Source organism: Saccopteryx bilineata, chromosome 4 (genome assembly GCF_036850765.1).
Source record: "Saccopteryx bilineata isolate mSacBil1 chromosome 4, mSacBil1_pri_phased_curated, whole genome shotgun sequence".
Taxonomy (NCBI): Eukaryota; Metazoa; Chordata; class Mammalia; order Chiroptera; family Emballonuridae; genus Saccopteryx; species Saccopteryx bilineata.
The window spans coordinates 295191476-295215902 of NC_089493.1; the positions used below are offsets into that span (position 1 = coordinate 295191476).

The 24427-nt window shown below is 56.7% G+C and overlaps 1 protein-coding gene across 1 annotated transcript in view; it reads right to left on the reverse strand.

Annotated features, from left to right (window-relative positions):
- Positions 1–24427, reverse strand: part of CACNG3 (calcium voltage-gated channel auxiliary subunit gamma 3) — a 93941-nt gene that overhangs the window by 3797 nt on the left and 65717 nt on the right. Inside the window, exons 2-3 of the mRNA XM_066275845.1 lie at positions 7930–8013; positions 2279–2419 (exon numbers count right to left, since the gene is read on the reverse strand). Of these exons, the coding sequence (XP_066131942.1) occupies positions 2279–2419; positions 7930–8013 (225 nt within the window). The remainder of the gene's footprint in view (positions 1–2278; positions 2420–7929; positions 8014–24427) is intronic.

A 24427-nucleotide genomic window follows, 5' to 3' on the forward strand; every position in this document is an offset into this window, starting at 1 on the left:
ACACACGGTCAGGGAGACGTGGCTTCCTCCCTGCTACCAGCCGGTCAACCCCCGGAGGGGCGGGAGCTAGTTCCGTTGTGTTCCTGGCTACAGCCCCATCCACCTAGCCCAGAGCCTGACCCGCAGCAAAGAGCGCAGGGCACGTGGGCGGGGCCCGTGAGTGATGCGAGGGGGCAGGAGAATCCAGTGGGACAATGTATCAAGTAGCAGCTGCGGTGCATCGAGCGATGGCTGTGGGCCGGGCAGCTCTGAGCACTTGAAACCAGCACCTTTCATCCTCTTTTAACAGCCCTCAGACGGAGAGAGCCACTGTTACTCCCATTTCTCAGATGGGGAAACTGAGGCTCAGCAAGGTCAAGAGACTTGCTCGAGGTTGCACAGCTGGGACGTCATCGGGCCAAGGTTGGCCGCAGGCAGCCAGCCTCTGAGCCCGTGCCCTGCGGTATGTCACTTAGTGCCTGGCGCAGAGTAGGTGCTCGGGAGAGGGGTGTTGAGTGCTGGTCTGAGGTCACAGATCCTTAGACTAGCTGAGCCAGAAAGAGCATCGGAGAGTGCTGAATCTTCCAAAACGCTCATTTCATAGGTGGAAAGACTGAGGCTCTTTGGCTCCCATAGGATCAGTGGGGGAGCAGAGGGGGGGCTAGGATTTGTCCCCAAGCTCCTGGCCCCTCCTGAGGGCTTCCACCACCCGTCCCTCCTGTTCCCCAGCTCCCCCCTGGGAGTATCTAATCAGCCTGACATCTCTCGCAGTCCCTCTTGTGAGAAGAAAGTTGCTGGTGACACACTCTTCCCTAACAATGCCCCCAGGGGACAAAATAATGATCTTCCCCTGTCTAGGAATCCCACCCGTGTCAGCACAGCCAGCCCCCCTTCGGGTCAGTCGGAGGAGCTGACTGGTCAGCAGGCCTGGTTGGGCCACCAGGGGCTCACGCACCTCCAAGCAGCACAAGTCCCCTGAGCTGGTCAGTTGTGACCATCTGTCCACACAGAGCATAGCCGGAGTGGGGCCACGGTCACTTTTGGGGTGACCGCATCCCCAGGGCAAGGCGGCAGCTTTTCTCCACCATGGTCTGCGGCTGGAGCCGGTTCCCGGAGACCCCGGGCGGGAGGCGGGGGTCACTTCCTCAGCCCCCAGAAGAGGGACTGGCGGGGAGGACGAGAGAGAGGTCCCGGAGGGGCCGGGGCGGCACCACTGCTGCCCTTCCAGAACTAGAAAGCGACACTGTGTGTGCTTCATTCCGCCTGCCTGCAGCGGCCCCACGAAGTGGGGAGTGTTACTATCCCCCACTGTCCAGCTGAGGAAACCCAGATGCAGGAAGTTGGTCATGTTCCTGAGGCCCCACAGGGGGAAGCCCGAGTTCACATCCAGGAGGGTGAGCTGCCCTGACCCACCCCCCGTTTTATCCTCTCCCCCCCCCCCCCCGTGTTCCCATCCCGATAAATATTCTGCCATCATTGGGCGAAGCTTGAAGGTCATCCCCGAAGATGCAAGTCCCCTTGTCCCCGACCCCTGCCTTGTTCTCTGCTCTTCCTAAAGCATTTCGTCCTGATGGCTGCTACCGGAGGGTGGGGTGGAAGGGATGAGGAGCGGAAAGGGAATCCTGGGGGAGAGAGAGGAAGATGCGGGCAGTGGAGGAGTGATGAATACGAGGGGAAGAGAGAAGGCTGAGCGGGACCCTTCCTTACCGCAGCCTCATCCTCCTGACCACCCTGGGCCACCTTTGTCAGGGCTGCCAGGGACCGGCCCATCTCCCCTGACAGCACCTGGTGCTGCTGGTGTTTATCTCATTCCTGGAGACTCTCTGAACCACAGGAAGGTTCGAGCACTTGAAGAGCTGTGAACAGCAGTTAACCGGCAAACACGTACCTTGAAGGGCCAGAGACAGTGTATGAAGAGGCCCTGGTGAACAGAAGGCTGGACCCCTTTCAAACATACGGACCCAGGTTCTCCGGCCGCGCATAACACACACAGCTCACGCCCCTTGCCCCTGTGTGCAAGCGTGGACGCATGCTCTCATTCATCTATTGTGTTCTCTCTGAGCAGCCTCACCACACTGCTGTTCCTATCTTTCCCTCACGCCTCCTCAGCTGGAGCGTCTGCGGGCACCTCGGGTTCTGCTGAAAGCCCCTGGGCCTTGTCTCAACGTAACAAGTCGAGAACGTTTCCTTGTTCTTTCTTCGGAGGGAACCCTGACCGGCACCGCCTCCTCCCCGTGGCCCTGGCTGGGGTTGGCGACTGTGCAGATCCCGGGGCGGGGGGCAGGGACCCGGCGCTCACCTGCAGAGACGAAGAAGATGCCCGCGCTGAGGATGACGTTGTGCCGGCTGCGGTGGAACTCGCTGGCCGCCACGCAGAGCCCGCCGAAGAAGAGCAGCGTGACGCTGAGGATGGGGAAGACGCTGGAGGCCCTCACAGCCCCTGCAGGAGAAAGAGAGAGGGTTCGCCTGGTGCCCGGCCGGCCTGACCCGGCCTGTCTCCGGACCTGCCGGCCGCAGGCATGGGGACGCCTGAGGGGAAACCAGCCTGTGGGCAGGGACGGAGCCTCCGTCTAACACGGGCTCCCAACCAGCGCCGTCGCCCCGGGGCCCTGGGCGTGGGCTCCTCTGCAGCCAGCCTCCTGAAATTCTTAATCATGTTAGCTTTAAATTTGTGCTTTAGAAGGACGTCTGACGGGCCAGCGCGGCCACACTGGGGTCTGAGAACCTCGACTCACGGGCGTCCCCCACCCCCACCTCCCCTTTCTCTTGGGATGCGTCCTCCGTCGCCCGCGTCCCTGCCCAGCCGGTGTGCACTGCCACCCTTCACTCTTAGTGGGGGCTGGGCGCGGACACAGAGAGAATCAGGGCTGGGGGCAAGCCCGGGTCCCCTGTGAGGGTCCCCGTGCAGCAGGGGGTGTGATATCAAATAGCAAACATAAGACACCTGGCCAGGTTGCGAGAGAGCTGGAGAGAAAAGAGAAGTTTTGCTGTGCCCCCCTTTTGAACCAGGAGCTCAGGACTTTCATTCAGCACTGGGCCCTGCAGATCTGTCACCAAGCCTGCCCCGGGGACTCCATCAGACCACGTGCTAGCTGTCCACATGCGTGCGGACTCTTTCCCCGGGGACCCCGTCAGACCATGCGCTAGCTGTCCACATGCGTGTGGACTCTTTCCCCGGGGACTCCATCAGACCACGCGCTAGCTGTCCACATGCGTGTGGACTCTTTCCCTGGGGACCCCGTCAGACCACGTGCTAGCTGTCCACATGCGTGTGGACTCTTTCCCCGGGGACCCCGTCAGACCACGTGCTAGCTGTCCACATGCGTGTGGACTCTTTCCCCGGGGACCCCGTCAGACCACGTGCTAGCTGTCCACATGCGTGTGGACTCTTTCCCTGGGGACTCCCATCAGACCACGTGCTAGCTGTCCACATGCGTGTGGACTCTTTCCCCGGGGACTCCCATCAGACCACGTGCTAGCTGTCCACATGCGTGTGGACTCTTTCCCTGGGGACTCCCATCAGACCACGTGCTAGCTGTCCACATGCGTGTGGACTCTTTCCCTGGGGACCCCGTCAGACCACGTGCTAGCTGTCCACATGCGTGTGGACTCTTTCCCTGGGGACCCCGTCAGACCACGTGCTAGCTGTCCACATGCATGTGGACTCTTTCCCTGGGGACCCCGTCAGACCACGTGCTAGCTGTCCACATGCGTGTGGACTCTTTCCCTGGGGACCCCGTCAGACCACGTGCTAGCTGTCCACATGCGTGTGGACTCTTTCCCCGGGGACCCCGTCAGACCACGTGCTAGCTGTCCACATGCATGTGGACTCTTTCCCCGGGGACCCTGTCAGACCACGTGCTAGCTGTCCACATGCATGTGGACTCTTTCCCCGGGGACTCCCATCAGACCACGCGCTAGCTGTCCACATGCGTGTGGACTCTTTCCCCGGGGACCCCGTCAGACCACGTGCTAGCTGTCCACATGCATGTGGACTCTTTCCCTGGGGACCCTGTCAGACCACGTGCTAGCTGTCCACATGCATGTGGACTCTTTCCCCGGGGACTCCGTCAGACCACGTGCTAGCTGTCCACATGCATGTGGACTCTTTCCCTGGGGACCCTGTCAGACCACGTGCTAGCTGTCCACATGCATGTGGACTCTTTCCCCGGGGACTCCGTCAGACCACGCGCTAGCTGTCCACATGCGTGTGGACTCTTTCCCCGGGGACTCCCATCAGACCACGTGCTAGCTGTCCACATGCGTGTGGACTCTTTCCCCGGGGACTCCTATCAGACCACATGCTAGCTGTCCACATGCGTGTGGACTCTTTCCCCGGGGACTCCCATCAGACCACATGCTAGCTGTCCACATGCGTGTGGACTCTTTCCCCGGGGACTCCCATCAGACCACGTGCTAGCTGTCCACATGCGTGTGGACTCTTTCCCCGGGGACTCCCATCAGACCACATGCTAGCTGTCCACATGCGTGTGGACTCTTTCCCCGGGGACCCCGTCAGACCACGCGCTAGCTGTCCACATGTGTGTGGACTCTTTCCCAGGGCACACCGGCATCTGCCCCGTTCTGGGTGGGTCTGTACATTGGAAATGTGCAGCAAGGAGTAGCTGTTCTTCAAGGGGTTGCGGTAACCGTTTGGTGACTGGCTGGTGGCCACCTCCACTCTACTTCACCGATGCCGTCTGGGCAGATGCTCACTGGTGACGCGCGTCTGCCTCACACACCGGATGGCCGCTGCGGCCGTTTCTTCCAGTCAGCTGGTGTCCACCCCTGGATTTGTTTTAGCACAGTGAACACGGGCTGGCTTTGGAACCAAAAGGTTGGATTGTCTTCCTTGCCAGTTTCTCTTTCCCAAAGATGGGAGCTTCAGACCGGGCCGGGGGGCTTACTGCGGTGTAACTGCACCCTCAGCCGGGGTTCCTGCGGTGTAACTGCACCCTCAGCCGGGGTTCCTGCGGTGTAACTGCACCCTCGGCGGCGTCTGGGCAGGGCTGGCCACGCCCTGTGTTCTGTTATGGGGCAGCCCTGGTCCCCAGGACCCGTGAGAGAGTACACCTTCTGCTGATGGCTTATATGTCCCTCCTGACAGCGCAGGAGAAGGAGGGAGGGGACAGCAGAGCAATCAGCGTGCAGAATCCCCCTCCACTGCAGAGTGGTCACATCAGGAACCGGCATCGTGGACCCGGGAGGCCAGAGACCCCGGCAGAGGCATGCCCCTGGCCCTGTGGAGTTGGGTGGGCAGTTTCCCCAGCAGGAAATCTGTGTGCTGGTTTGAGGTCCCTTCTGAACCCTAGCCCTGTGGCGAATGGCGCAGCCTCGGTGGACTGTGGGGTGGACCCCCCCCCAGCTTTACAGAGGGGAGAGATAACATTTTATCAGGAAAAGCAACAGCCCGCTCCAAAGGACTTAAAATCAGTTTTTCAGGCTGTGAAAGGGAAGTCGCCGTTCCATGTGGTCTCCAACAGAGCACACATCACCAAGTTTCATCAAGTAGAGAAGAAAAACAACTGATGAGTGTTCTGGAAAACCCTCCACGGGGTATGAATTTAAAGTCCTTCTCAGCCCTGGCCGGTTGGCTCAGCGGTAGAGCGTCAGCCTGGCATGCGGGGGACCCGGGTTCGATTCCCGGCCAGGGCACATAGCAGAAGCTCCCATTCACTTCTCCACCCTTGCTCTCCTTCCTCTCTGTCTCTCTCTTCCCCTCCCGCAGCCAAGGCTCCATTGGAGCAAAGATGGCCCGGGCGCTGGGGATGGCTCCTTGGCCTCTGCCCCAGGCGCTAGAGTGGCTCTGGTCGTGGCAGAGCGACGCCCCGGAGGGGCAGAGCATTGCCCCCTGGTGGGCAGAGTGTCGCCCCTGGTGGGCGTGCCGGGTGGATCCCGGTCGGGCGCATGAGGGAGTCTGTCTGACTGTCTCTCCCCGTTTCCAGTTTCAGAAAAATACAAAAAAAAAAAAGTCCTTCTCATTTGAGGGGTTCCAGTAATCTCTGTCACCCCCGAACTTTGGTCAAGACGCATCTCTAACAGTGGCCTTTCTTCCCTACACCGAACCTTCTTAGGCTGCGGGCAGAAATGCATCCTAGTGGGTGTTTGGGTAAACCCCAGTAAATGGATAAGGGCTGAAAAGAGATAAATGACATGTTTACGCTGTAAAAATTAGCTTAAATATGACCGTTTCTTTCCAATTGATCCCCCTACCACCACGTACATTGTTACGTGATTAAAGGCTGGTGCATACCCACAGCCCATCTGCAGACTGGCAAGATGAATAGAGCTAAAAACGATGTTGATTGTAAAAAGTACTCTTTTTTTTTTTTTTTTTTTTGGTATTTTTCTGAAGTGAGAAGCAGGGAGGCAGAGAGACAGACTCCCGCATGCGCCCGACCGGGATCCACCCGGCATGCCCACCAGGGGGCGATGCTCTGTCCATCTGGGGCGTCGCTCTGTTGTAAGCGGAGCCATTCTAGTGCCTGAGGTGGAGGCCACAGAGCCATCCTCAGCGCCTGGGCCAACTTTGCTCCAGTGGAGCCTTGGCTGCGGGAGGGGAAGAGAGAGACAGAGAGAAAAGAGAGGGGGAGGGGTGGAGAAGCAGATGGGCGCTTCTCCTGTGTGCCCTGGCCAGGAATTGAACCCATTACTTCCACACGCCAGGCCGATGCTCTACTGCTGAGCCAACCATCCAGGGCAAACGCACTCTTCTTGAGTGATGAGTTACACCCACAAATCTGAATAGGACCATTTCTCAAAGTTTATATTTTGACAGCCCTTTAAAAAAAAAGACTACATGTCACACTCCCTCCTAAGACAGGGTGGGGCAGAGGTAGGTTTACAGCCATGAGTGTGCAAAACAGTTTATTCTTCTATTCACAAATACTAACTATTGTACTGACTTCCCTGTGGACAACTGTGCACCTGCTGTGCCCCACCCTGTACAGTCAATGCCTCAGAGTTCTCCTTCCAAAGGAACTGGATCCACACGGCCGTCAAAGACGTTACATTGGACTCACAGTAAACCCCAAGTCCTCCTGCGCCTGGGTTCGTGCCAGGCCTGTATCTGCAGCTGGATGTGGCTCCTCTCCACATCAGCTGTGGCTCCTCTCATGCAACAGAAAGAGAGCTCACAGCATGGCTTCGTGGTGACGGGCAGGGCCCGGGGCTAAACGTGTGCTTAGCTTTCGCGACCCTGTCCCTGTTCCCCATCCCCTGTCCGATGGGTGCCACGATGGTCTCGTTTCCGACCAGACAAGGAAAGCGAAGAGAGGGAGGGCGGAAGCCGTGTGGCCCCAGGTCCAGCCGGGTGGGCAGGGAGTCCGTGGGGAGGAGAGGCCGTGCTGACCAGGACCCGGAGACCTTGCTCGAAGCCGCCACACTCTGTGGCCTCCCACGTGCTGTCTTTGCGACTGTCCCTTGTTGTTTTCGGGTGATGGCCTTGCGCCCATCCTGTTTGGACACTGGCCCAGGCCCTGCCCCAGTAGGGTTGGAAGGGTTAGGAAGTCATGGAGCGATAAAGCGTAGCTTTGTGTGTGTGCCCTGCTCAGATCACACCCCTCAGAACCTCTCCCATTAGCACCCCAGCCGTTCCAGCACTTTTCCATTAGCACCTCAAACAGGAGGGTGAGAACTTGCATTCCCACGAAGGAAAATGCCCGTAAATTCCCTCCCAGCAGACAGACGAAGAACCTTTTAGTTTTGACGCACGCACGCAGGCAGACAGACAGACACCGACTTCTTCTCCTATTTCTAGTTCCTGGAGGTGAGCAGCTCAGTTATCAGCACCGCTGGGTGCGTCCCCTCACGGCTCTTTCGCGAGTGTCCGTTTCCAGGGGTGGGGACGAGCAGCCTCCCACTCAGACGCAGCGGGGTGACCACCCCCAGGGCTCTTGCCCCCACGCCCCCCCCACACACACCCGGGAGGACCCGAGAAGGGGAACTTACGGAGAAGATACTCGGCCGTGTCCTGCTCGTAGTCAGCATCTTCTGGGAAGTGATCGATTTTCTTGCACACCCCTCGGAAAGCCCCTGTGGAAACCAAATGCAGTCCTCAGCGGGGGAGAAAATGGGGTCTCCGGGGGCCCAACCTGGCCCTCACCCACCAGGGTGAAGACCCGTCCCCAGTTCTTTTTGGTTATTTATTTATCTATTTTACAGAGAGGAGAGAGAGAGAGAAGGAGGGAGGAGCAGGAAGCATCAACTCCCATATGTGCCCTGACCAGGCAAGCCCGGGGGGATTTGAACCGGCGACCTCAGCGCTTCAGGTGGACGCTTTAGCCACCACGCCACCACTGGCCAGGCCCCATTTCTGGTTATTGCAGGACATGCGTCGGTTGGTCCACCAGTATCTTTCTCAGGGCACAGAAAGAAGACCAGTATAGGGTGGTGTGGGTGGGGGGCACTGATTCTGTTTCCCAGCTTTTGCACCATTCTGGGGCTCATGTAGAAGAGCAAAGAACTGTGAAGCAGAAGCACTCGTGATGAGGACTGTCTTCTCTTTTCCCTTGTTTCCCAATTAGCCTGAGGAAGCTGGGGAGGGAAGCAGAGTCGACAGATGTCAGTGACCTTCCCAGCGCGCAGATGATGAGACCCTGGCGGGCGGGCGCAGCACGTTTGCCTGTGCTCACCCGGGGTCAGGCGTGGCATTAGCATGCCCGTCAGGACCTGCCCACTCCCGGGTGTCGATCCCAGGCCTCCCGGGAGGAGCCCCGCACCCCACCCCCGCAGCCGGGCTCGGTACCTGGCACAGGACCCGCACCGGACCGCAGTTTGCGCGGGTCTGCGGCTGGCTGCGGGGCGGGGCGGGGCGGCCGCGGCGCTCCCCCTTTGGGCGGCGCAGCGCCAGCCCCACCGCCGCATCTTGGGAAAACTGACTGTCGGCCTTTCGCTTCCTTTTCTCTCTTCAGCGTCAGCTTGACTTAAGTCGTTGTGGGTGTTTGATATTCGCTGTGGGTGTTCGTTAACTACCCAATTAACCCGTCTCTGGGGGCAGCGAATGGCTCCGGCAGTTCTTACACATGACAAACAGCTGCGGGACTTCTGACCGCAGACATCGCGGGACTGGGCACGCTTGCGAGGACCCCCACCCCCAACCCCACCCCACCCACCCACAGAGGCGGCGTGCGGGTGCCGGGCGGCAGTGCCCGACAGCGGACAAGGTTTAGAATCACACAGGGCCAGGCTTTTACTGTAAGAATGAAATAAAGTGAGATATGACGAGATAGTTTTTTATTTTTTGCATTCTCCAGAGGAGGAAACCGAGGCTCCGTGCATTCAGCTGTTTCTCCAAGGACAGTGCTCTAAGTGACGCCAGTGCTCTAAGTGACGCCCTCCAAGCGCCCGTCCGCCTGGAAGTTCCTAACCACTGCTGTGCATTGCTCTTCAGCAGGTTTTGGAGTCGGAGGCAAAGTCCTTTGCCAGGTGATCTCCCGGTAGCATTGTGGTCCATCCACTGCTATCGAACGGGACCAGTGGCTTTTCCACCAACGGTGCTTTTCCCAGGGTATCTATCAGGGGCCACAGAACAGGGCAAGGGCAGTGGCTGTGGGACCACCTATTGGGAGCTGTCTTAACATCCTCCGACAGAGATCTCACGGGACGAAAAGGCTCGGCTGCAGACAAAAGGCAAACCCTACTAAAAACAGACCAGTCAGAAGCGCGCCGTGACAGGGACCTACAGGCAGTGCCTGTGTGTGTGTGTGTGTGTGTGTGTGTGTGTGTGAGAGAGAGAGAGAGAGAGAGAGAGAGAGACCTGGGCCTTCCCCAAGGCGGCTTAGAACGAGCCAGGACTTAGAGCCGGCAAACACCATAGCTTCCAGAGAAACACCACCTGGCTCTGGTGGTCAAAAGTGGCCCACCACCTGTTTCCCTCACGGTCCACGAGCCAAGCGTAGTGTTTTGTTTTTGTTTTCTTTTTTGCATATTTACATGGTTGGAAAAGAAATCAAAAGAAGACCGTTTTTTCATGGTGTGTGAAAAATATATGTATATATCTTATATATATATACATGTGAAATTACAATTTCAGTGTCTGTAAATAAAACGGTGTGGAAATATAACCGTTCCCGTTGGTTTTCAAGCTGAGCCGCGGCGGAGATGGCAAAGCTGAAGACAGCCCCCTGTCTGGCTAAGAAGGCGTTTGCTGGTCCCTGGTCTCCAGATTTCTGTCCTGCAAGGGAGCACCAGGTCTGCGAAGGCAGAAGAGAGCCCCGGAGAGTCTGGGTCTTCCTGGGCCCCAGAGAGAATGGGGGGGGCGTTTCTAAAACAGGTAACGTCCGGTGTCAAGGCTTGAGGAATGGTGTGCGTATTGGGGTTTTTGTTCTGTTTTACTTGTTTTAATTTTTATTGATTTTTAGGGAGTGGAAGAGAGACAGAGGCAGAGAGAGAGAGAGAGAGGGAGAGAGAGAGAGAGAGGGAGAGAGAGAGAGAGAGGGAGAGGGAGAGAGAGAGAGAGAGCGAGAGAGAGAGAGCGAGAGAGAGAGAGAGAGAAGAGACGTCGATCTCTTGTTCCACTTATTCGTGCCGCCGTTCATTGACTCTTAGATGTGCCCAGATTGAGGAACAAACCCACAACTTCAGCCGTCAGGACAACACTTCAGCCAACGGAGCCCCCCGGCCTGGGCCTCCTAGGCCATATATATATATTAATGAAATATGTTTCTGCAATTTAAAACTGAGGATCTGTCACACGAACACCTGATCTGCGGCTTCCCTTTCAACAAGGAGACGTTCCCCGTTTCCATGCGGTAACAGGGCCTGGCCGGTGGGGGCGTCAGCGATCCCCCCACCCCCATCCCGGCTGGGCGCGAGAGCCCCAGCCAGCCGGGGTCTCCACCTCGGCCTCCGTCTCTCAAGGGGGCCCATCGCCTCCCCCCCAACCCATTTCTTCTTCTGCAAAGTGAAGACCGGAATAGTCCCTTCGTGGAGCTGTCAGGAGAAGGAACGGAGACAGTGAGGGAAGAAGTCACACGTCTCCATTCTCAGCGTGTGAGGCGTAACTTGAATCGGGCGGCAACGTGAAGTGCTCGGTACACACCGTCCCCGGCGCGTGGCGGGAGCTCCGTACATTTTAGCAACGACCGCCGTCGATTTCAGTAAGCGTTTTAGGACCAGAAGAGCCAGATGGGAGTCGTGTTGAGATTTTTTTTTTAAAAAGCGGTAGAAAAGGAAAGAGAAGCAAGGCTTTCCCCTGAGGATGACTCCTCGCTGGAGATGAAGCTGCCGGTGCCTCAACTCACGCACCGTGGGAAAGGGAGCTGGCTTGGCGGTGCACACAGATGAGGAGCACGTTGCTGGCTCCCAGAAACAACCACGGCTTAGCATTTCTGGTCCGTTTCCTCTCAGGCTTTTTCTCCTCCTGGGCTTTCACGTACAAATGGTTTTTCTAAAACTGGGATCACGCTGTTCTTCTCAATGACACAGGTCTCATGTGTTTTTCCTCCTGTAGCCGTCGATCTGAGAAAAACCGGGCTGGGGCGGACTTGGTCATGAACCGCAGAGGAAGGAACAGAGAGAGAGGCTGGCTACGGAGACCCAGCCAGGGTGGGTGGGGTGAGTCCGGGAGGCAGAGGCGAGCCCCGTCCTGGCACGGCTGACCGAGGATCCGGGGTGGAGCGAACCGGGAAGAGGAACAGAGGTGGTGGCCAGGCGGACAGATCCAGCAGTTATGGGCCAGCGGTGACGGGAGCCCAGGGGCTGGGCACAGCTGACCCTAGAAGCCCGGGGACGAGGTTGAGAATGGGAGACAGACATTCTCTCAAGTGTTGAAGTGTCATCGCAGAGACTGGCTTTGGGGTGACAGCCACCTCACCCTGAGTAGAGACAGCAGGGCAGATGGTTCACCTCGATGGCTCAGACAACAGAAGAACACTTTCTTCATATGTATGAGGAAGGGCACCTTTTTTTTTTTTTTTTTTTTTTTTTTTTTTTTTTTTTGTATTTTCTGAAGTGAAAAGCAGGGAGGCAGTCAGACGGACTCCCGCCTGCACCTGACCGGGATCCACCCGGCACGCCCACCAGGGGTTGATGCTCTGCCCATCTGGGGTGTTGCTCTGTTGCAACCAGAGCCATTCTAGTGCCTGAGGCAGAGGCCATAGAGCCATCCTCAGCGCCCGGGCCAACTTTGCTCCAATGGAGCTTTGGCTGCAGGAGGGGAAGAGAGAGAGAGAAAGGAGAGGGGAAGTGTGGAGAAGCGGATGGGCACCTCTCCTGTGTGCCCTGGCTGGGAATCAAACCCAGGACTTCCACACGCCCGGCTGACGCTCTACTGCTGAGCCAACCGGCCAGGGCCAGGGTACCTCCTTCGTAAAGGGTTAGCCTTAGAGGTGTTCCCAGTAGAACCAAGGATGTGATACAAATGCCCACCCCCACCAGCTCGGTTATGCACAGTGCTACAAGTTCTAGGACTCGAAGAAACACTACAGGACGAAGAATTATAAGCAATATATTATAAAAAAAAAAAAGACAGGATGAAATGGTTGTTTTTTTCCAGGTGATCGAATAGTTGGTCTACTTGGGCAGCTGAATGCTATTTCCTTGAAGAAATTTTTAGAGCGAATGGAAGAGCTCAGTGAGGTGACTTCTGGTGAGATATTCAACCACACAATAAAGCTGTGGTGATGAAGTCATGGTGGCCCCGACATTTAAAAATAACATGTCCTAGGATAGTTTCTCAACACAGAGGAATATGACAAAGAACACCAGAAGCAGGTCATTATCCCGTATTCAGATAACCCCCGTAGCATGAGAAGAATATATATATGAATAGATCTATGTACACAATCAGAAAATTCAGTCTCCATAGAAAGGCGGAAAATGAAAACTGAAAGCATCTCCCTCATCACTAAAAAATTCTCTCACCTAACGAATGACTTACGAGAGCGATTTTTGTGAACTGACCGTTGAGTGACATCGGCGTGAAGCCGAGACCCGCGGGTTAATTGAAAGGTAATCCGAGTAAGAGAAGCACAGTGCTTCCGGCACTGGGTGCGGTGATGAGATGGCGAGTGAGCGAGAGAAAAACTCAGAGCGGCTCAGGGTGTTAGAGGCTCACGGGTGGCCGGTCGGTCCCTCCGAGGCGAAGGGTGAGGAGGGGGATGGGGATCCCCCGGAGTGCCGGTCTGGGCACGGGGCCGTGGCCATTGGTGGGTCCAACCCCTGTCCTCCTTCCCCCCTTTCTTTCATCTGACTCTCTCTTCTCTTCCTTCCCCCCGAGCTCAATACGCACCCACCACCCACCGTGTGCCAGAGCTATCGTCTGTCCTGAGGACTTACCGGCGGCCAAGACAGAGAGTCTGGTCCTCAGACCTCACACTCTCGTCGGAAAGAGAGTCTGTAGACTGGCGGGTAAATGAATGGGACCCCTGTGCTTTGAAGGAAGCACTCACTGTGCACTGGGTGAGGGCCGATGGTGGGCATTTGGGGGAGGGGAGGCTGGGTGGGGACACTGGAGCTCAGGCCTGAACACAGAAACACAGAGAAGGAGCCAGTGGTGTGCGGAGCCAGGGAAAGGGCTTCTTCCCGGAGCAGCAGTGGCCGCCGGTGCTGACACTCGGAGGTGAGCGTGGCCTGGCTGTTTGAGGAACAGAAGAAGTGAGATCCGTGGGCAAAGGGGCCTCTGGTGGCAGTTTCCCCAGGCCCAGCAGCGGCCCTCCTCGTGGTCCCGTCGGCACTGGGGACCCCGGGACATCTAGGACGTTGGTTTGCATGAGGACCGAGGTCAGTTCCGTCTCTTCCTTGGCGTTGGGGTGGCCTTCAGGACCGACGTGGTCCTGAGTGGCTTCCCCACCAGGGAAGGGGTGGGGGGGGGAAGTCTGGAAAATGGAACATTCACGGTTTAACTCTTAAAGCCGTGTCACAACACGTCCAGGAAAAGTGGCACTTCGAAGTTCCGGGGCTCAGGCTCCAGTCTGACCCCAGCCTGGTCCCGGGACATGGCCGGCAGCAGTCACCGAGGGGGGTAAGGCTTCTCGGCTGTGACTTCTTCCAAGCGAACCAGATTCCTGCCGTCCGGAGGAAAGAGAGGTCGCCCCTTCTCCAGCGGTACGTGTTTGACCCGTAGAGGGGTCGTGTGGCACAGTGGTTGCCGCACAGGCCTTGGGACCCTCAGGCTTGAGCTTGACTGTCTGTTCCACTCGCTCCAGGGTTGGCTGAGTTCTTAATTCCCCTGAGCCTCGATCTTCTTCCCTCTAACAGATCGATAAGAGGCCGATGGTCGGGAGTTTTCAAAGAAATCGTTCTCTGGTCAGCTGTTTGTTCAGATGCCCTCCGTGTGGGTCTTCCTCACAACCCCACAAAGCTGGCACCGCTATTGGGCATAGGGCCCAATGTGAGGAGCGTAGGTTCTGGGACCAGACCACCTGGGTTTCGGAGCCGGCTGTGCCAGGTATGAGCTGCAAGTTACTTAACTTAGTGAGCCTTGTTTCTTCCTCTGAAACCCGAGTGTGACAGTGGCATCTAGCTCACGGGGTTTTCTCGTGAGGATTAGAGGGGCAGTGTTTGCCAAGTGCTTTAGAGCGACGCTTAGCACATGGTAAGTATTGTGCGAGGGCATGTTAATTTGATAAGTACACTTATTGGGGGGGGAAACTGAGGCACAAAACCCAGGTCTGTCTAACCCCAGAGCCTGAGCTCTGAGAAGAACCCTCTGGATCATCTAACACAGCAGCGGGCACCACAAAAAGGTTAACAAGGAACAGCTGTTCATGTCACTGCTGCTGCTATTTTGGGCTTGGGGGCGGGAAGGCCCCCCAGTGGGCATCCCGAGGTCGTGGTCTCCTGTCTTCACCCTCGCAGGGAAACACACACAGACATGCAGACCTCGGTGTGCGGGTGCTTGCGTGTGGTGTGCACAACTAGGGGACCGCGGGCAAGGAGCCCAATAGGCATCACCCTCCAGCAGGAAGAGGCTCCGACCGTCTGCGACGCCCAGTCTGGGCAAAGGCTGGGCAGAGCTTTTCCGGGTCATCCAGAGACGGCTCTGCATCGAGTGTTTTCAGCCCCAAGTCGGAGCTGCAAGGCCTGGGGAAGGGGGAGTGTCACCCAAGGCTCAGTCTTCCCACGTTTGCGGTCTTGAAGGGAGACCTTGAATGGGGGGGCAGCTGTACCCCGGATGTCCCTCCTCCAGTGGAAGGAGAGCCTCTCGGTGGTCTTCCCAGAGGGACCCTCCTGTGAGCAGCCCACGCTGATGGTCCTGAGACAGGACTGGCTGGTTGTGGCACCAGCCAGTCCTACAAACGGACACTTCTTCTGAGCGGTCTCTGGATAGTGACCACGCGCTCAGAGTGAGTGGACAACCCCCAACCGGCCCACCCAGCCCCACAACTGTGCCCAGAACCTGGCTTAGCCCACACAGGTCCCAGCCTGCCCCACCCCACCCAGCCACGAGTCCCGCTGGGGCACCCGAACTCTCAGCTCCCAAGTCCTGCTCAGAGCCCCACATCGAGGCTGACCGGAGACCAAGGCCCCGGGTCCAGCAATACAGGCCTTTTTGTTAGGTCCCCATAGCGATAAATTTGCCTTCAGAAGTCAGGAAATGGGAAAATACATAAGTTTCTCAATGCCCCCGGGTGTTGGGTTAAAGCAGGCAAAAGTAACCACCTGACCCAGGGACGTCGGGTGCCTGGTGTTACTCACAGGAGATCTTTATTGTCAGAGGACAAGGACACCACGACTCACATGCTCAGTGTGATCTGCACTTGGACGGAGCAGGGATGGAGGGGACAGGGAGACGAGTTGGAAAATACTGACGATGCTTAGTCCCCCCCTCCCCAGAGATGCCCACTTCCTCGGGGCACCTGGGCTTCTCAGAGCTCTCCACGTGGTAGGTCTAACTGTCCGGCTGAGATGGAGAAGCACAGCCTCCCGGTGAATCCACTCAAAAAGAGGAACCCTGCCCTGGCCGGTTGGCTCAGCGGTAGAGCGTCGGTCTGGCGTGCGAGGGACCCGGGTTTGATTCCCGGCCAGGGCACATAGGAGAAGCACCCATTTGCTTCTCCACCCCCTTCCCCTCTCCTTCCTCTCTGTCTCTCTCTTCCCCTCCCGCAGCCAAGGCTCCATTGGAGCAAAGATGGCCCGGGCGCTGGGGATGGCTCCTTGGCCTCTGCCCCAGGCGCTAGAGTGGCTCTGGTGGCGGCAGAGTGATGCCCCGGAGGGGCAGAGCATCGCCCCCTGGTGGGCAGAGCATCGCCCCTGGTGGGCGTGCCAGGTGGATCCTGGTCGGGCGCATGCGGGAGTCTGTCTGACTGTCTCTCCCCGTTTCCAGCTTCAGAAAAGAAAAAAAAAAAAAAGAGGAACCCTATTTCACAACCAGTAATGAACTTCCGAGATGTGCTTCCAACCTTATCTTGGAAGTAGAACGATCACTTGTGAAAACATGTTACTGTTGTCTTATCTTCTCTAAGGCTGTGCTATGGTCAACATAAAGGGAAGCCATGCTGCTATTTTAGGGGGAGGGGTCATCTTTTTTTTTTTTGGATGAAATTACGTGACGGTCCATCCACTAGGTCAGTGGTCCCCAATGCCTGGGCCGTGTACCGATACCGGTACCAGTCCGTGGGCCATTTGATACCGGTCCGCAGAGAAAGAATAAATAACTTACATTATTTCCGTTTTATTTATATTTAAGTCTGAATGATGTTTTATTTTTAAAACATGACCAGATTCCCTCTGTGACATCCATCTAAGACTCACTCTTGATGCTTGTCTCGGTCACGTGATACATTTATCCATCCCACCCTAAAGGCCGGTCCGTGAAAATATTTTCTGACATTAAACTGGTCCATGGCCCCCAAAAAAGGTTGGGGACCACTGCCCTAGGGGACCCTTCCCTTTCACGGCAGGATCGTGAAGGGGTTCATTTCTGCAGGACACAGCGGTTCGCCCGAGGGCTTCTCTGCATCCTCTGATATTCAAATCACTGGAGGTGCCTCTCAGACCATCCTTCTTCTCAGTCACCTCTTCTTCCATTGTTAACAGGGGTGTGTCCCCCTGCCGGGCTCTCGCTGCCCGTGGTGGGCACGCAGCCCCAGCAGCTCCCCAGTTCCCCTCACATTGCTTTCACTGTGTCCCGTGTGTTGTGCTAGACAGACAACCTTGCACTGCGAGCATCTCGCCTCCTGTTTGCATGGGGGTGCCACATGTTGACCAGAGTGGCCGTCAGAGCCCGGCAGCCGGACGGACACACACAGACCTTGCCCTGCAGAGCAGTGAGTGGGCGGGGGTGCGGGACGGGCAGGGGTGGCCTCTGGGCATGTAGACGGAGGTGGCCGGGCCTTTAGTGCCCATGGTCACAGCGAGCTTTATTTATTTATTAAATTTTATTTTATTTTATTTATTCATTTTAGAGAGGAGAGAGAGAGGTAGAGAGAGAGAGAAGGGAGGAGGAGCAGGAAGCATCAACTCCCATATGTGCCTTGACCAGGCAAGCCCAGGGTTTTGAACCGGCGACCTCAGCATTTCCAGGTCAACATTTTATCCACTGCGCCACCACAGGTCAGGCTACACAGCCAGCTTTAGTTAGCTTGCTCATCCACGCGACCTCACACGTGCGAGGGTTTGGATAATGAATTCACGGATAATGAGGGCCCTGCCCTGGACGTGGTGGTCTCTGAGCCGGGAGAAGGGTTTGGGCACAGCCGTCACAGCCACGGTGTCTCACGGGAGAAGCAGGGCAGTGAGCGAGCGAGGGAGAAAGACCACCCTTTCCCAGTGCGCCTGCGCTGCGGAGGGCACACAGCCCCCGTTCAGGCTTCCGCTCGACAGATGGCGACCGAGGTGACCGCTTCACATTAAGCCGCGAGCTGGGCACGTGGGGTTTATCGGTGAACGAAATAGACTAGGTTCCGGATCCCAAGCCTGTTCTGGTCTGGTAGGGAGAGACCTACAGCGAGTGCGTTAGCGAGGAGAAGAGATGTTTCCGTAGAAGGAGAAAGGTAATCTCAGATAGTGGGAAGTGCCGTGAAAATAATAAACACCCCGGAGAGAGAGGGACTCGGGGAGGAGGAGGGACGGTCACGGGTCTGGGGGAAGGGGACAGGGAAAGCCTTTCTGAGAAGGTGGCTTGCGTGGCGTGGCGAAGCCGCCCACGGGAAGATCGGAGAGAAGAGTTTTCTAGGCCCAGGGCACCGCAAGTGCAAAGGCCCCGGGGGCGGGTGACCCTTCGAGTGTTTCTGGAATCCACAGGAGCACAGGAGACCAGAGCAGAGTGAGTGAGGGGGTGAAGGCGGACGAGACTAGAACCGAGGCAGAGGAAGAGGACGGGGCGTCTCACGGGCCAGGCAGAAGCTGGAAGAGATTGAGGTCTACGCTCCGGAGGGCGTTAAGCATGCGACAAGCACAGTCTGATCCATCGTCTGAAAAGATCTCTCCGACGCCAGGGGCTCGCAGAATGGAGGTGCATTTTCAGGGGGAGCGTTGGAAGCCCTCGTGACCCTCTGAAGACGTCCTGGCGACGGGCAGAACGGCAGTCCAGTCCAGCCGGGTCCTGCCCCGTCCACTCAGAGAGAGGTGCCCACTGGAGAAAAAGTGTCCTGCCCTTGGAAGCACCAAGCATAGGAAATCCAACAGGAGGAAGGGACTGGGGGGACTTCCTGTCTCTCTCTGCACCCAGTTCACACACCTGCTTTATTTCCGAAGATCCTGGTGTGAAGAGCCTTTCTTCATCTTCCTGTTGGTTGGGTTTGGGGTCGAATGGTCCTAATTATGTAGTTAATTCAGGTCCAATGGGAACACCAGCCTAGCCTCCAACCCACCCAAGTCCCAGCCAATCCGAGAGCGTGGTGCTCAGGGCCCCGCCCAGAGCCCCGCCCATCCTGGCCACGATAGCCGCATGCCCTGGAGCTCCGCCCTGTCCAGCACCCAACACCACACTTGAAACGCCACAGGCACTGGTGTGGGATTAACCCGATTCGATTCGATTCGGCAGAATAAGCCTTGTGCTTTGAAGTACCCTCTAAATAGGGGTGCGGGGGGGAGGGAGAGAGAGAGAGAATGAGAACTGGAAATTATCTGATATTTGAATTTTATACCATGGGGGGGAAATGAGAAATGTGTCAATTTTCCTTATTTAATGGCTGGGTATTATTATTTTAATGTTGGATGATCCAAATGAGGGTGAGGTGGTCACCATAGTCACTTTCATGCTTCTGAGAGTCTTTCTAACCCTGCCTTGGGAGGCAGTACCCAGTCAAGGACTCGTCTGGTTCCCAGAGCACAGCGGTGGTTGTGGCGGGGTCTCCGGGGAGAAGGCTGTGGCCTCTTTGTCTCTGCTGCTCTTAGCTGGGCTCTTGTTAGGAAAAAGAAAAAGCACATTCTTGGGTCCCCTCCGTGATGCACCGACTTCGCTGGAGTCTGAGACCCTGTGCTCTCTGTAGCGAGCACCACAGGGTACCGACACCGTGTTCTCTAGCCAGGTGGACACTCAGTCAGTCCCATGCCCAGAGAACTTGGCTCTGGGGGTATTTGAGACTTGGCTGGAAGACAAGGTGAATCGAGGGGGTTTGGAGGGTTTGCACAGAGGGATTCCCTCTGGTTTAGATCTGAGGTTGAAGTCATAGGAGACATGTTTGCGGTCCCTCAGCAAGTGAGCATCACACGACCCTTGTCCTTGGCCTTCACGTTCACAGGTGCCAGCAGGCTTTGGTGCCATCCCCAAACCCAGCTCTGCACATGGTCACAGGGACACGCTGACACACATGGTGCAGCTCTGAACCGGTCTGTCCCTCCTCAGCAGACCCTCTGTTCTCTTCACCCCCCCCCCCCCCGTAAGTAGCATGTAAATGGCACGATTACACTATACTATGGGTGGGTGGGGTGTGCAGGTCAAAAGATTATTATCATCTTTCATAGGTTTTATTTTTTAGAGCAGTTCTAGGTCCACCACCACATGAAGCAGAAGGTGCAGAGATTTCCCATACACGCCCTGCCCACATGGGCACAGCCTCCCCCACAACCAACGTCCCCGCCAGATGGTGCGTTTGAGACAACGGAGGAACTCACACGGATACTTCGTTCTCACAGAAAGTCCGTCGTTGACATTAGGTCCACTCTTGGTGCTGTCCACTCTGTGGGTTTAGACAAATGTATCCTGCCATGTACCCATCAGCACAGACTCCTACAGACTCATTTCACTGCCCTCACGATTCTCTGCGCTCTCTGTGTCCATCCCTCTGTCCCTCCCAACACCTGGCCACATTCCTCTTTTTTTCCTGTCTCTATTGACTTGATTTTTTTTTCCAGGATGTCATGTTCGTTGGAATCACGCAGTTATGTATGTCGCCTTTTCAGATAGGTTTCTTTCCCTCAGTCCGATACATTTCAGGGTCCCTCCCCCCCCCATGCCTTTTCATAGCTTGGAAGCTCGTCTCCTTTGAGCACCGAGTAACAGTCCATTGTCTGGGTGGACCACGTTTATTTATCCCTCACCTCCAGAAGACCAGCTTGGTTGCTTCCAGGTTTTTGCAATTATGAATAAAGCTGCTATAAACATCTGCATGCAGGTGGTTGTGTGGACGTTCAGAGCCAAGCATTTGGGTAAATATCAGGGTGTGGGACTGCTGGATCATATGGTGAAGAGTATGTTTAGTTTTGTGAGGAAATGCCGAACTGTCTCCCTGTCCTGTTCGGCATTCCTGCCAGCAGTAAACCAGAGAGGGCTCCTGTGGCTTCATACCTGCGTCAGCATCTGGTGTTGGTGTTCCAGATTTTGGCCATTCTAGTAGGTGTGAAGTGGTATCTTGCATTTTTCTGATGACGTATGGTGGGGGCCATCTCTTCAAATGCTGACCTACCACTCATGGGTCTTCTTTGGTGAGGTGTCTGTGACTGTCTTTGGCTTATTTATGAATCATGTTGATTGTTTTCTTGTGGCTGAATTTTTAGTTCTTTGTATATGTTGGCTAACAGTCCTTTATCAGATGGATATTTTGCGAGTATTTTCTCTCAGTCTGTGTCCTGTCTCCTTGTTGTTTGTTTCAGTGAGAGAGACAGAGAGAGAGAGAGAGAGAGAGAGAGAGAGACAGAAATAGAGAAAGAGACAGAGACAGAGGCAGAGACAGACAGACAGACAGACAGGAGGGGAGAGAGATGAGAAGCATCAACTTGTAGTTGCAGCACTTTAGTGGTTCATTGATTGCTTCTTATACATGCCTTGATCAGGGGCTTCAGCTGAGCCAGTGACCCCTTGCTCAAGCCAGCGATCGTGGGGTCATGTTGGTGATCCCACACTCCAGCCGGCGACCCTGCACTCAAGCTGGAGACCTTGGGGTTTCAAACCTGGGTCCTCAGCCTCCCAGGTCGACGGTCAGTCCACTCTGCCACCCCCTGGTCAGGTTAGTATTCTTGTTTTGTTTTTTTGACACTGTTTTTACTAAGGTTATTTTTTAAACCCTAATGTGGCACTTTCTTTTTAAAAAAAAAAATCCAAAAGAAGTGTTTTTTTTGTTGTTGTTGTTCTTTGTTTTTTAAAGTGGCATCTCAACTGATGAGCCATCTGGGCTCAGATTCCTGCCCTCGGTAAACACGTTACAGAATCGAATCCACAGAGCTGGAGCATATGTTGAACCGTCTCCGGAAAGCCATGGTCTCTGACACTTTGTGCAGGCTGACTCCTCTCACCTGAGAAAGGGGAGAGAGGGGGCTCCCGGACCCCTCGCCTGGCTACCCTGGGCCAGTCAGCTCTGCCAGGCGCTAACAGATCTGCTCCCAAGCAAATTCATTCCGGGGGTGGGGTGGGGGTTTGGGGGCTGACATTTATCTGGTGCCATTGACTCTCTCCTATTCATTAAGCATGGGCAGTTGCCATGGCAACCACGAACTGCACCTGACACCCAGGAAGAGTTCTGGCGTTTGGAGCCAACACCACACACACTGGGATGCAGTTCTGCCCGGGAAAGCCTGGCGGCCTCCCTCCCGCCTCTGTGGTTCCCTGGCTCCTCCCCAGCCTCTGATTCCGAGGGGCTCAATGTGGGGGACGGCCCCCCACCCCAGGAGCTGAGCGGTGCCCCACCCGAGCAACTGTACGTAGGTGATTTTGGAGATGGCTGTCTGAATAGGTAGGTATTGATTTAGAGACAGCGCAGTCGTGACTATAGATCTGGACATAAATATGTTTCAGGGAACGTAAGACAAGATGGAGGTTACTTTCTTTTTTAAATTAAAAAAAAATGTACTGATTGTTTTGAGAGAGAGAGAGAGAGAGAGAGAGAAAGGGAGAAAGACAGACAGACAGACAGACAGAAATACCGCTCTGTTCCCTGTGTGTGCCCTGACCGGGGATCGAACCCACAACCGTGGCATGTTGGGATGGGACACTCTAACCAAACCGACCTATCCGGCCAGGGTGAAGGTTACTCTCCACAGTGGCACCTCTGTGGGCTGGGGTGAGGATAGAATTTGAGTGGCAGAATCAAGGATAACTTTGGCCTTTTATTCTTTCTTTCTTTCTTTCTTTTTTTTTAAGTGGATTATGAATGAGTTTTACTGTTTTGGCTCCAATTCCCTATATTTTCAAATTTTAAAAATTTTCTAAAAACAGATGTAATATCTAAGAAAATGTTGAGCGGATCACCGCCTGGCAAGGGTTTGTGTTTTCAACAGAAACAGCCACGGAAGGGAAAAGCGAGGCGATGGGAGTGCGTCTGACGGGGAGGGACAGGCTGCAGGGGGAAAGGAGACGGGCATGGGCACTCAGCTCGTCCTGGCAGGTTCCCGCGTGTGCCCGAGGGTGGCTGACCAAGGGCATGGGCACTCAGCTCATCCTGGCAGGTTCCCCTGTGTGCCCGAGGGCGACTGACCAAGGGCGGGCATGGGCACTCAGCTTGTCCTGGCAGGTTCCCCTGTGTGCCCGAGGGTGGCTGACCAAGGGCATGGGCACTCAGCTCGTCCTGGCAGGTTCCCCCGTGTGCCCGAGGGCGACTGACCAAGGGCATGGGCACTCAGCTCATCCTGGCAGGTTCCCCTGTGTGCCCGAGGGTGACTGACCAAGGGCGGGCATGGGCACTCAGCTCGTCCTGGCAGGTTCCCCTGTGTGCCCGAGGACGACTGACCAAGGGCGGGCATGGGCACTCAGCTCATCCTGGCAGGTTCCCCTGTGTGCCCAAGGGTGGCTGACCAAGGGCGGGCATGGGCACTCAGCTCGTCCTGGCAGGTTCCCCTGTGTGCCCGAGGGTGGCTGACCAAGGGCGGGCATGGGCACTCAGCTCATCCTGGCAGGTTCCCCCGTGTGCCCGAGGGCGACTGACCAAGGGCATGGGCATGGGCACTCAGCTCGTCCTGGCAGGTTCCCCTGTGTGCCCGAGGGCGACTGACCAAGGGCGGGCACTCAGCTCGTCCTGGCAGGTTCCCCTGTGTGCCCGAGGGTGGCTGACCAAGGGCGGGCATGGGCACTCAGCTCGTCCTGGCAGGTTCCCCTGTGTGCCCGAGGACGACTGACCAAGGGCGGGCATGGGCACTCAGCTCATCCTGGCAGGTTCCCCTGTGTGCCCAAGGGTGACTGACCAAGGGCACGGGCACTCAGCTCGTCCTGGCAGGTTCCCCTGTGTGCCCGAGGGTGACTGACCAAGGGCATGGGCACGCAGCTCGTCCTGGCAGGTTCCCCTGTGTGCCCAAGGGTGGCTGACCAAGGGCATGGGCACTCAGCTCATCCTGGCAGGTTCCCCTGTGTGCCCAAGGGTGGCTGACCAAGGGCATGGGCACGCAGCTCGTCCTGGCAGGTTCCCCTGTGTGCCCAAGGGTGGCTGACCAAGGGCATGGGCACTCAGCTCATCCTGGCAGGTTCCCCCGTGTGCCCGAGGGCGACTGACCAAGGGCGGGCATGGGCACTCAGCTCGTCCTGGCAGGTTCCCCCGTGTGCCCGAGGGCGACTGACCAAGGGCATGGGCACTCAGCTCGTCCTGGCAGGTTCCCCTGTGTGCCCGAGGGCGACTGACCAAGGGCGGGCACTCAGCTCGTCCTGGCAGGTTCCCCTGTGTGCCCGAGGGCGACTGACCAAGGGCGGGGTGCCGACGAGGCCTCAGCGCCGTCACCGAGGACGGCTGGGCTGGGCTGGGCTTCTCGGGAGCCTCTAGAAACAGCCTCCACTCTCTCACCTGACCGAGGCACGACGCCAACGTGACTGACCACGGCCACCCCAGTCAGAGGGTGTGAGTCAGCCGCGACTGACCACGGCCACCCCCGTCAGAGGGTGTGAGTCAGCCGCCAGGAGAGGGTCGGCCCGGGGCGCGGCGGCCTGCGGTCCAGGCCCTTCTTCTCGCTCGGCGGACTCGCTGGACGGCGACGCCTGAACTGAGCGGACCTGAGCGGCTAGTCTTGCTCAGAACGGACCCGTGCTTGGGACGACTTGGAAACATCGCTGCAGAGCGAAGACCATGTCCAATGGGAGGCCGCTGCCCAGAGGGCTGAGCCGTCCGTGGTGAATGCGCCGTGCTTCTCTAAAGCTTCAGCGTTC